Below are 12,059 nucleotides of genomic sequence, written 5' to 3'. Positions count from 1 at the left end.
GAAATGATTGAGCTTCTTTAGGGCTTTTAATTTTTACAATAAAAAAAAAACGAGGGTTTTTTTTTTTTTTTTCGAAAGATTATGGAATCAAATTTTCTGCATTGCTTTTTATTTCCCAAAACAATGTTATTTTCCGCCGTCACTTTCTACTTTTCTACATATACCTACATAAATATTATATACATTTATATATCTCCTCTCTACAGAGGTAAATTTCAGACGACAATATTTCGAAATACGTCATCCAAATACCGCCATGGATCCTTCTGGCCAGCTGGCTTCTGTAACGATAAACTTGTAGTTTTGTGCGTGTGTGATGTTTTAACTTTTAAGCATCTATCTAACAGAATAATAAAGGTTAAAACCAATAAAAGCTAGCCAACCTAACACCGAAAGAAGGTTTTTGAAAAAAAAAAAAAAAAAAATCATAAAACAATACTACATGATCGATCAAGCTTCCCCACCAAAAAGCAGAAACTCATCTGCTATTCCACTACATATAAAAATATACCAAATTCTTATTATATACCATACTAGTATAGTCATTCTTGCTGCTTTCTTCACTTGACTAGTTTCCATCAATATCCCAAAAAACAATGAAGCTTCTCCAACATTCTTCTTCATCAAAAACCACCATTATTTTTACAATCATGATCACAATCATATTCTTCATAATTCCCTCTTTAGTCTCCTCCCAAACCTGCCTAAGAGCTTGCGGAAAACTCCCTCTCAAGTACCCTTTCGGAAGCGGGCCAGGCTGCGGCGACTCCCGCTTCCAACACTACGTGACATGCAACAACGACCAACAACAACTCACTTTCACAACTCACACCGGCTCTTACCCCATCACCGCCATAGATTACTCCAACCAGCTTCTCTACATCTCGGACCCTTCCATCTCAACATGTTCGTGTAACCAGCCCAGCAAAGGCTTCGGCCTAGACTGGGACGCGCCTTTCACCTTCGCCGACGAAACCATCTTCGCTTTGCTTGGTTGCTCGCTCGACGACTCGCCTATCTACAGGCCTAACAGTGATGGGAATTATAATTCTTCAAGCTCTAGAGCAGTTCCTCTTTGTGACAAACAGGCACTGCCAATATGCAGTTTTTTGTATTCTTGCAGGGCTATTAGTCCTCTCAATATTCCGATTTCGACGTGTTGCGTTTACACGCCTGTTGATCTTGGGCCGTCGTTTGACATGGACTTGGAGAAGTTGAAGTGCGGTTCTTACTCCGGGTTCTACAGCTTTAATGGAAGACAATCCGACCCGGATAGTTGGAAGTATGGTATAGCGTTGAAGTACAAGTTTAGTGTGTATAATGAGTTTCCGAGTTATTGTGCTAACTGTGAAAAGAGTTTTGGGTATTGTGGCTACACTGGAGCATATAATTCATTCATATGTAACTGCCCTTCTGGATTTAACTCCACTAGTTATTGCTTCTTTGGCTACAATTTGGGTTCAAGGCTTCCACTGCAAACTGGTATGAAATATTATCATATATTATACTTTGATGAATTATTTATCATATATTATAATGAAACTTTGATGGTAATTTTGATAATTATACTTTTGTTTTTTTGGTTGCAGGGTTAGCGTGGTTGGTCTTTTGTGTGGCGTGGTTATTAGTTTATGTCTTGTAGATGGTGAAACTCAGTTTGTGAAGTGAACTTGGAAGGCAAAATTCATGTTGCTTTGGTTATGACCTTCTTTTGGGTTGAGATTTTCTCAAAGTTGTTCTAAAGTTTAAGAGAATATTAATATTCCAAGTAAATAATCTACTTTTATTTTGCACGTTGGAGCACAGCTAAGATTCCAGTATTGTGAGTAAATGTTACTATCCGATATATATATTGAAGTTTCAAGTTCCAACTCTCAATTCTTGCAATTGTATGAAACAAAAGTCGTGTTTGGAATTGATCCTGTTTTTGTTTTTTACGTTTTTTAAGAAAGAAAAAATGAAAATGTTTTTAAAATGGCGTTTGGCGCAATAAAGACAAAAAATGAAAATGAAAACAATTTTTTGGTTTAGTGTAAAATGAGAGAAAAATGAAAAACGACTTTTAGTCGTTTTTTTTTGTTTTTTTTTTGTTTTCTCCTCTCTCGAGCAAAGAGAAAGAGATAGAGAGAGACATTAATGGATTTTTTATACTGAAAATAATCTCTTGATAAAACTACCAAATACATTTTCAAAAATGATTTCTGTCTTAGATTGAAAATGTTTTCATTTTCATTTTCATACAAAAAATAAAAATCATTTTAAAACGAGTTTCAAACGCACCTAAAAGTTTTTTGCATTTAGGACAAGTTGAATTGAACTGAACTTTTTGGATTTCGTGCATTATAAGTCTTACATATTAGAAAATAAGTGCTCGTTTATTTGATGTATTTAAACTCATGATTCTGATTCTGAATTGATGATTTTGTCACTTCCAGTCAATGAATTAAAAACACTAACGTGAACGCATGAACTAAACGAACCCTAAAGCTTTAAGCCTTGAGCGTAGAGAGACATCAATGGTGCTAAATATAGAATTCTGGAATCGGATTCCCTATCTTCGAGCAAGCATTATAGCCACTACTGAGGGAATCACTTTCATTATGATTGTTCTTTAGGTATCATTGTCACTTTATTCGCCAGCTCCAAAAGAGCACACTTAAGAAATATACGCAGAAAAAAATAGGGCTTTGAATTTGAATAGGACAATGAGTTGTTATTATATGAATAGCCATTAAATACCACTGCTCCCCATTGTTTATTAGAACTTTTTTTTTTTTGGGTGCATTTGTTGACATCGAAAACCTTTTTGTTGCTTTTGCCATTTTCTAATATATTGTGACTTTGTAATTTTTTCATGGAAACATTTTCCGGCTTAAGAGGTCCAACTAGAAAGAGAAAGCGCAATACTAATTAGTGCTAACGTGTTCTTTTAACTAAATTAAATTAGATATTGACATATGAGACTGTCTCAATATCTCTATCGATAAGACTTTATTGGTTAAAAAGCTACGGTGATAAAGAGATTCTTTTTTTTTTTTTTTGGCTAAAATACAGTGATAAACAGAATTGCTCAACAGAGAAAGGCCTTATTTACCACCGAGAATGCCTTTGTTGGCAACACGTAGCCAATAAATCATTGATGGAAATTATCACTTGCAATCACTTCCGGGTGCCTTTGTGTCAAGCTGATGACCAGAAAGGAAGGTTACAATTGAGCATTGCAAGAAATAGGAAGCTATATAGGTGAAATAATAAATGGAATTGGAATGTGGGGCATGAGAGCATTACAACCCCATTTAACTTGAAAACCCTTTTAAATTTACAGAGATAATATACTGCTATCGACTGCCAAAACTAGGTTACTCTGTGTTGTTTCTTCCCAAATTTTTCTATTTTGTGAGGAAACACTATCTTAGTTTGTTGTTTACCTTGAAGAGCCCTTCAGTGAAGACCCTCTTTCTTGGGAAAGGTTTCCGATCAGCGAGCACCCTGCACACTGGATCGTAGGCAGCAGTGGCCGACCAGTAGGTCTTTTGGGTATTCGGATTCGGAAGTTAGAGACTCAAGAGGTTGTTTGCCTGTGACTGGCTTATTTCTCTTATGGTAGGGCAGTAGCAAGAAGCCTCCATAGGGGCTTTAATGCGACTCCTATGACTACTCAATCGATTAGTATAAACTAAAGGAAGAGGATAGGATTTCTATACTTTTGTCATCTCATGTTGCAGCACTGGGGTCTTCCATGCTGCTGCAATTTGCCCCACATGCACATCATCTGTCTCGGGGATTGATAATGAGCAGTGTAGTAATCGTCAATGCAACCAAACTGGCAAAATCTCACGCTGTGCACATACTGCACCGGTTTTGAACTGTTAAATTGCTCCACCCACATTCCCATGCTCACGTCTTCCATCTTGAACAACTGCACCATGGACAGTATGATTTTCATGTAATCGTACATAAAACACGCACACAACCAGAGCGAGGAAGAGAAGATTAAGGAGATTCAGACGTACTCTCAACTTGTGCTTTTCAAACTCAGATATGATGAACTCTGCAATGTCGCTGGATATGATGTAACCTGGACCATTTGCATACGGTGGATAATCTTCTTCTGGCCACTCCTGGAACACAGCAAAAATGAACATATGACCATCAACGAAGGTATTGATGGTACATCAACACCAGATGAAGGAATTAGCATAAAGACTAAAGTATCAATAAAATTGGGAACCAGAGAAACGAATTTTTTCCCCCCGGTTTAGACACTTCCTGGAATACCATAAAAGCTAATTACTATCAATATTTCCCTTTCTGTCTTTCTTTTTTTCACATGGCAATGATATATCACACAGTTGTTCATAGAGAAAACTATAATGACACTATAAGCAAACAAAGCAAGACTTTTAGGTAAGAGGAACATGAGGTAATCAAATTTCTACAAAAATTGGAAGATCATTTTCAGGAGCAATAATGATAATTCCAGGTCTGAGTTTTTCAAATACAAAGTACAAACAAGACCTAATAACTTTAAAAAGGAACTTAGTAGAAACCATTAGGAGTCTATTTTCATTTAGAATTAGAACAAGTTAAGCAAAGGACGATAATCAATGACGGAGATTGGTGAACCAAGAAGAGTTGGTCGTACCTCATATGTTACTGCCCATTTACCATAACGAAGGGGTTTGTGGTGGTAGTTAATATTTCCAATGTAGAGACTTTTATCTTCACCAACTTTGTGTGCCTCCTTAAGTACGGTATCCACCCTAACAAATGTGTCATCATCACACTTCATGATGTGCTTTGCAGCAACTGTGCGATGCTGTAATGAGATATAGATAAGCCATTTGAAACTATAAGCAGGTTTGAAAAAATGTAAGAAATTGACTTCTTATCACACCACTCACCCCATACTCGCAGATGGCAATTGTCTTCAATACAACAAGGTCATAGTTATCCATGTAAGGGACTATAACAATATCACCAAAATAATCTGCTTCCTTTTTTAGCTCTACGTTAACTTCCTTTCTTCCATGCTGTCAAAATGCAATATCTGAAGCTTTAACAACTTCAACGCCCCAAAAAAAAAAAACTTTTCTATGCTAGAAAACACGCTTTCATGTTCCGACTTACCAGTGCCACAAAAAAACGAGCTACAGCATGTGAAGATTTGATCAACTTATGTTGCATCCAAGACTTCCGAACAGCCATCCGCTCAGCAAAATGGTTGCCGGCAGAAAGGATGCCAATAAAAAGCTCCGCACGATCGTTGGAAAGAGGAGGAGCTTTCCATCTAGCAGACATCTCAAGATGCAACTGTGGTGCAAAACTAGGATGTGATGTGGGTAAAGAAGCAGCAAATACAGAATGCACATCAACATCTCCGTTCACAAAAAGTCCTGTGGCATCTTCAAGAACAAATCCCTGAAAGCATTACAAAATCTTTTAGTATGCACTGCCTGCATTTACCACTGTGCAAGAAAATGTTAACAAAATGCTCACCGTGCGATATGGGAACGAAGTAACATGCCGACCATCGACATTGACATGGTAACCTTCCAATCCAGCACTAACAGTAAGTACAAACAACCTGCCCTCTGCAAAAGGATACGGCCAGTCTATAGTCACCTTCTTGGTTCGGCCAATCAACCTGTTCAACCACCACAAAGCCTTTGATTCTTCTGAGTGATTGTCATCATCACGAATCCACTTCTCACATTTCACCTGCCCATCAACTTCAAAAATCAAAAGAATCAGCACTGGTGAATACATCCCCTTATCAAATCAAGGAAAAAAAGGTCGAATGACGAATCCACTCGAAGCTAGTGTCCACAAATAAGATAATGAGTACTCCCATTCAAAAACAAGAAATCGAAAATTCAAAGTGTAAAACGATCAAAATCTCCACATTGGACATTTTCCTACAGGTCCTATCACGAAATCATTACCCAAATCTGCATCATGCCCTGGAACAATTTATCCAACCTAGCTATAAATAGCTTGAGATGCATTCTTTATACCTTAGACTATCCTTATTTTAACGCAAACGACCTCAGAGAATAGCACAGACTGCAGAAGTAACCATTCTTTAGAGGTAAAAAATAGTACCGACGAAAAGGGTCCAAATCACCTACTATTGGATCAAAGGAAATATAAAAATAAACTAGTTTTCAGAAGAAGAAGACATTCAGCAATCCGAATTAAACAAAGTACCAAAGTGGAAGACGAAAATCCAAATCCGAGTTCTCAACATTTGGGCATCTTCCTAAAAGGTCCAATCACAGAAATTATTACTCCAATTTGCATTCGGATATCAAACGAACGATTAAAAATAGCGCCAGACATATTCATAATCTATCTTAAACTGAATCTGATTCCAATAGAAACAAAAACCAATTCTTTAGGGGCAAAATCACCTACTGGTTTCTTCGTCCGCCCTAGATTTCCATCCCTCGCAACGGAGCGCCGATCCCCATTGCATCCGATAACAAGTGTTCTCCTCAATCACGGGCTTTCCACTCCAATCCCCTTTCAGCCTCGGATTGAAATGCAATATCCTCGGCGGGTCTTCCCCATCAACGGTCTTCAATCCCTGCAACTCCATCATGAACTGCGACACCATCACCGACTCGTCTCCTTCCTTCAACACCGCGATCTTCGGATCATACTCCTGGTGGGCCCAGCGCGGCGTCCCAACCACCGTGATATGGGACCACAGCGTCAAGCCGCAAGGAAGAACCAGAACCCGATTCCGAGCCCGGAAATCCGACCCCGAAAGCGCAATCGAATGCGGACACTGCTCGGACCGGTTCTCCGGCTTAACGATCGGATTGTTCTGGATTTTCCCGGACTCAAGCTCGTTCCAGAGCTTCCTTCCCACTGCCCAAGCGTGCTTGGCTGCCATGTGAAGCTCCGAGGAGTTCCCCTCGCCGACATGGGCGTCGAAAACGGTGCCGTTGAATGCCAAGCCGGAGACTTTCTTGAACTCCCGCGTGGGCGTCCGATGCGGCGAGCCACCGAAGACTCGGAGAGGATTGTCGGCGGGTCGACTCGGAGCGTCTTTGTCGGCGAAGTCCTCTTCGCTCTCGAGAGCCAAAGGCCTCGGCAAAGCGTCGCTGATGAAACTGTACATTTCGTCGCCGGAGGCTCCGAGGCCAGTTCTGAGGACAAGAGGGATTTCGAAGCTCATGAAGAGCATGCAGAAGAAGACCAAGGCCATCAGAATCTGGAGCAGCCTGAGTCGACTCGGAGACATCAGCGAGTCCAATTTCCCTCGCTTCATTGCCTCCTCTCCACAATGTTCCTCCACAAACCCAGCTTTGGAAGCCCGGTACTCTGTAATGGCTTCTGTGAAGCTCTCTGTTCTGGAAACCCTAACCCTAGATTCGAAGCAAAATGGGGAAGAAGAAAGCTTAAACTCGAATAACGAAAAAGGAAAAAAGAAACTTTGGTTTGCTTGGTATTTGGGAAATTTGGTAAAATTTGAAAAATGAAAAAGATTATGCCTTAAAAGGAAACAAAAAGATTATACCCACCATTGCTTGCTGCCAAGCTCTTTTACTAGTCTGGAAAGGCAAAATCCAGTGGAAAACGACCCAACTTTGAATAATAATAATAATAATAATAACAAAAATAAATAAACATAAAAATAGTAATAAACAAGTTTCCAAACGGCGACGAGTGGACGTTGTAAATAGAGTTTTTCTTTCTTTTTTTTCCTTATTCGGTTGATTTGTTCATTTTTAATAATTTGATCATAGTGACATAGGCTAACAAAAAAAATATAAAATAATACAAGTTATTTAAGTCTATATTTAATTCTCAAGGGGAATTTTTTTTTTTTTCTTTGTCCTTGTGAAGAAAGAAAGACATTGGTTAGAGCAAAAGTGGGCATGGAGTTGGAACGCCCTAGTGGCCATCACCTGGATCATATGGTCAAGTTCCATTATTCCTTTCAATAATTGCCTTCAAACAGAAAACTCCAATTCTTAAATGGATTCTTAGTGGTACAAAAAATAATAATAAAAGATGCTACAACTTTTTTTAATTAAAACTGTTGCTGCTACACCCGTGTTGGTAAAACATAGCAACACATTTGTTTGAGCCGAGCCCCTTGGTTTTGAGTTTTTCTGTACTCGTCTCATTTTTTTGCCTTAAATTTCAATAATCCTTCCCAACATAAAGAGAGTTCTTTATTTTTTTTTTCCACTATAAATAAAAATATTGATGATAAACTTGATACAATCATATTTTAATTTGATTTTTATGTGTTCTTATGCTTTTCGAGTGTTAAGAGAAGAAGATTTTAAGTGAACAGAAATCATCTATTACTACATTTGCTATGATTTCGATCATAAGAATTTTTACAGGAGTTTAAGAACGTTTTGCAAGAGTTGACGATTTATTTTTTTGTGAAACACGTCAATCATAAAGAACGCATAAAAAATTCCTCATCCATGTTTTTCGATGGAAAAAAATATTCTCTCTTTTGTTTGTTATAGTTGAACACTTTATTATATTCATCTTGGTTTTTCTAGAGTATCTAATATGACTTACAATTGATCCTTTTTAAGGTAGGTGAGAGGTCTATATTACTATTTGGAATAAATGAATTCTCAATGAGAATTAAGAAATTTTCCCAAGACATTTCTTTTTACCATTAAAAAAATTTCCCAAAACATATTAAAAAAATAATAAAACTGGGGCTTGGCCGGGCATGGGGGGCTGGATTGGTTGGTGGCGTTTTTAATCGGTGGGACTTGGGAGTTATTTTAAATTTATAATATTGATACACATCATACACGTGTGCGGTGGTGCCGACAAAACAGCGTGCCACTTGTCCTTTTAAGAAGAATAAGAAATAAAAGGGTTGGTTTTTTACAACAAAACTCAAAAAAAATTTAAATTTAAGTTACAATTTTATTCAAGTGCACGTTCTTTTAATTTTTAATTTTATTTAATTTTACTCAATTTTATTCAAGTTACAACTTTAACTCAAGTTACAACTTTAACTCAAGTTATAACTCAAATTCAACTCAAAAACTACACTCAAATTACACTCTAAAAAAACAACCTAAAATAACAGAAAATGAGGCAAATGTCCATTTAAAAGTAGGTCTTAATTTTTATTTTCTTACTGTTCACAAGTGTATAAACTAATAGCAAGTGATAAAATTCTAGACTCGTATACTTTTAAAATTAAATCCAGTAATTTTTTTATAAAATAAATTGGGACTTTATTTAGAACTACATAAATTTTAAGGTCGGTTTAATTTACAATTTTAAATTAGTAATTTTAATTTATTAACGATAATTTTTTGAGAAATTAATGATGTAAAACTTTTAAATTTAAATTCTTTATGAAAGGAAAATATTGTAACAAACCCTAAATCAAGAGTTGAAATAAATTTAGTGAATGTGGAATGCTCCCACAAGATAATCTCAACCATTTATTGTGGTGAAGTGTCATATTTTATTATTGTTTTTTAATAGAATGGCTGAGATGTATAAATGGCATTTGAGGGGCAGTAAGGGCATGAAAAAAAAAATCCCATGACTCTCTCACAGAAAAAAAAAAAGTGTGGGACCGAACAAAATGCCTTAAAAAATAATAAACCAATGATACCATTTATATGATAAATATCTTACTTTTTCTATCTGTTAAGTTCACTTAATTGGGACCAATTTGTGGGAGAAAGCAAAGAATTTAACGAAGGACAATAATAAAAGATGGATAACATCCCTTGAAGAAAAAGAAAAAAAAAGTAAATAATTACCCTTCAATAAGAGACTATAAATATTTAAATTGGATTTGTCTATGCTCCATCGATGGGATGTTCCCACTATTACAACGTGTAAAAATAAAAACATGACATGAATTTATTTAATATAACATTGATATTAAAATGTGGAACAATAAGATAATTAATTACCTCGGACTATTATTACACCTGTATGATATTTGTATAACGTTAAATAATTAATGAGACGCTTGGTTCATGGATTATAATCATTTTCGATTTACGTGTATTTTTTATGAGAGAAAACACTGTAGTGAACCATGAACCATGATTCAAATCATAGTTTGAATCCTCTAACCAAACGTCTCCTAATTAAAATGTAATAATAGTTTGAGAAAGTTTAATTTCTTAGTGTTACTTTTTTCTAATATTTGTATTACGTTAAATATAAATGTTATGTTATATCAAATAATGTTTGTGTTATTTAAAATAGATGTCATGTTATATTTTTGCTTTACATATTTCTAACCGTCGGCAAAGCCTGAATATTTATATCCTTTGCTTTTATTTTTTTCTCGTTATTGATTAGCTTGTAAGGAGAATTTTCAAACATAATGTTGGGTCGCGAAGAACTTTTTCATTTGGAAAGAAATGCTAAATGAAGAAAGTATTAGTTCTTTACCAGTGGTTGAGACTCAATCAAGAGATGTTTCAACTTATATTTCTATCCATGTAAGTTTTTCAAACTCAAAAGACATATTTGTAGTTTCTAAAAACAGAGGATAAATTGCCAAAAAAAAAAAATTAAAATAATATATTTATTTAATTAATAAAAAAGTAGGACATGTTGGTTTGTCTTATTGGTATAGCAAGTATTTTAGCCATTGATTAAAATTTAATGGTATGCATATAAGGGGCATTTTTTGGTCATACGATGCAATATATATTTTTAGCGTAAATATTCAATAAATGATCGATAAGACTTACTTTACTGTTAAGTAAATGTGTTTAATTATATTCTAAGTGAGAGAGCCCTAACATATCATCATTCACCATCAAGTCAACATCATTGATGATAAATTTAACTTTTTGATCTTTTTAGGGTGGAAATTCTAACATTTTTGCATGATTTGCATTGCAATTAAAATGCAAACAAATAGTCCAACGAAGAAAAGAAACGTACTTTTGTAATAGCATGGGCTAATTGTATCATGTATGAGTGGTAAAAGGAAAAGGAAAGATGTCTAGAAAGTTCTTTTGTAAAGGAAGAGCACAACAGCCAAGTGCTAAAAAGAAAAGAACCCAACCATAGTTTATGTTGTTAAGGAAGCTCTCCACAGTAAAATACCTTTGCTTTGCTCACTCACACTTGGTACTTTAGCGAGAGAAATCTATCTAATAAAGTGAAATGACAAAATGACATTTTTTCTTTTTATGATCGGGTCATTCTTCATAAAAATAAGTCGTTTTACACAAATTTAAGTGTGTATAACTCTTTTTATATCCTTCATTGAAAAGTGACATAAAAACAAAAGCAAAAAATCTCTGTCAATTCTATATTTCCAAACTAATCATGGCGACCTCAACAAATGTTTCCTCTAACCGAGGTCTGAGTTAGCTAATCTACAACAACATGCTAAGAAAACTAGACTGATTGTGCTCGGTTAAATTTGATTGGTCAATTATATCAGTTTAACGATAGGACCAGACAAAGCATCTAGAATTGATTGACAATGACATGGGTTTAATAGAGAATATACAACGGTAATGTCAGAAAAAAATTTGCAACACTGTTTTATGATCACGTTTCAAAATGATAAGAAGTTTCACCAAATGATGACTTTTGAAATCTCTGTTTAGAAAATGTCATTAATTTAATAATATTATTAATTTGTCTATTTTATGATTATTGAGAAAATATTATTTTAATATATCATTTGGTACGATGATTTAAATCAAAGTGATTCTAATTATGTTTTGAAATCAGAACCCATGATTCATGATTTTGGGTTCAAATCATAATTCTGAAACAACGATTCAGAATCAGGGGTTTGAATCACTTTGAATCAAGAGGGTGGTTTTAGAATCATGAGTGATTCTGATTTAAAACATCACATCAGATTTTGAATCATGATTCAGAATCATCCAAACTAAACACTGATTCTGAACTTGAATTCAGAATTATGATTCTAGATCCATTTACCAATTATGAATTTGTATAATTGATTTTATGAGTGATTAATTTTACAAATTATTCTACTGTGTGCAAATATCACAACTCATGGAATTTTTTTTTTTTTAACTCCTGCTTAATGGATATAT

General features: G+C 35.3%; 2 protein-coding genes across 2 annotated transcripts; one reads left to right on the top strand and one right to left on the bottom strand.

Annotated features, from left to right (window-relative positions):
* Window positions 1–435: 435 nt before the first annotated feature.
* LOC21403919 lies at window positions 436–1,834 on the top strand. The gene is made up of 2 exons (XM_024165608.1): window positions 436–1,482; window positions 1,590–1,834. Exons 1-2 carry the CDS (start codon window positions 597–599, stop codon window positions 1,640–1,642), a joined length of 939 nt encoding a protein of 312 aa, XP_024021376.1. The 5' UTR covers window positions 436–596; the 3' UTR covers window positions 1,643–1,834.
* A 1,178-nt stretch (window positions 1,835–3,012) lies between these two features.
* Window positions 3,013–7,560, bottom strand: LOC21403918 (hydroxyproline O-galactosyltransferase GALT6). Its single transcript, XM_024165581.1, has 8 exons — window positions 7,533–7,560; window positions 6,418–7,376; window positions 5,500–5,732; window positions 5,131–5,421; window positions 4,905–5,033; window positions 4,646–4,819; window positions 4,014–4,121; window positions 3,013–3,919 (listed from the first exon to the last, which is right to left on the bottom strand). The coding sequence occupies exons 2-8, from the start codon at window positions 7,277–7,279 to the stop codon at window positions 3,710–3,712; spliced, it is 2,007 nt and encodes a 668-aa protein (XP_024021349.1). The 5' UTR covers window positions 7,280–7,376; window positions 7,533–7,560; the 3' UTR covers window positions 3,013–3,709.
* Window positions 7,561–12,059: the final 4,499 nt, after the last annotated feature.

Source organism: Morus notabilis, unplaced genomic scaffold (assembly GCF_000414095.1).
Source record: "Morus notabilis unplaced genomic scaffold, ASM41409v2 Scaffold155, whole genome shotgun sequence".
In the NCBI taxonomy this organism is placed as follows: Eukaryota; Viridiplantae; Streptophyta; class Magnoliopsida; order Rosales; family Moraceae; genus Morus; species Morus notabilis.
Note: the sequence above shows the minus strand (reverse complement) of the source record. Positions and strands in the feature narration are given on the sequence as shown.

What these genes read in the sequence shown, in the direction of transcription:
- LOC21403919 (XM_024165608.1), top strand. Translation starts at nt 597, where the DNA reads ATGAAGCTTCTCCAACATTCTTCTTCATCAAAAACCACCATTATTTTT. An exon ending in AAGGCTTCCACTGCAAACTG is followed by an intron (nt 1,483 to 1,589) that starts GTATGAAATATT and finishes TTTTGGTTGCAG; the next exon opens with GGTTAGCGTGGTTGGTCTTT.
- LOC21403918 (XM_024165581.1), bottom strand. Translation starts at nt 7,279, where the DNA reads ATGAAGCGAGGGAAATTGGACTCGCTGATGTCTCCGAGTCGACTCAGG. An exon ending in CTTCGTTCCCATATCGCACG is followed by an intron (nt 5,422 to 5,499) that starts GTGAGCATTTTG and finishes TAATGCTTTCAG; the next exon opens with GGATTTGTTCTTGAAGATGC. An exon ending in AATGGGCAGTAACATATGAG is followed by an intron (nt 4,122 to 4,645) that starts GTACGACCAACT and finishes GCTGTGTTCCAG; the next exon opens with GAGTGGCCAGAAGAAGATTA.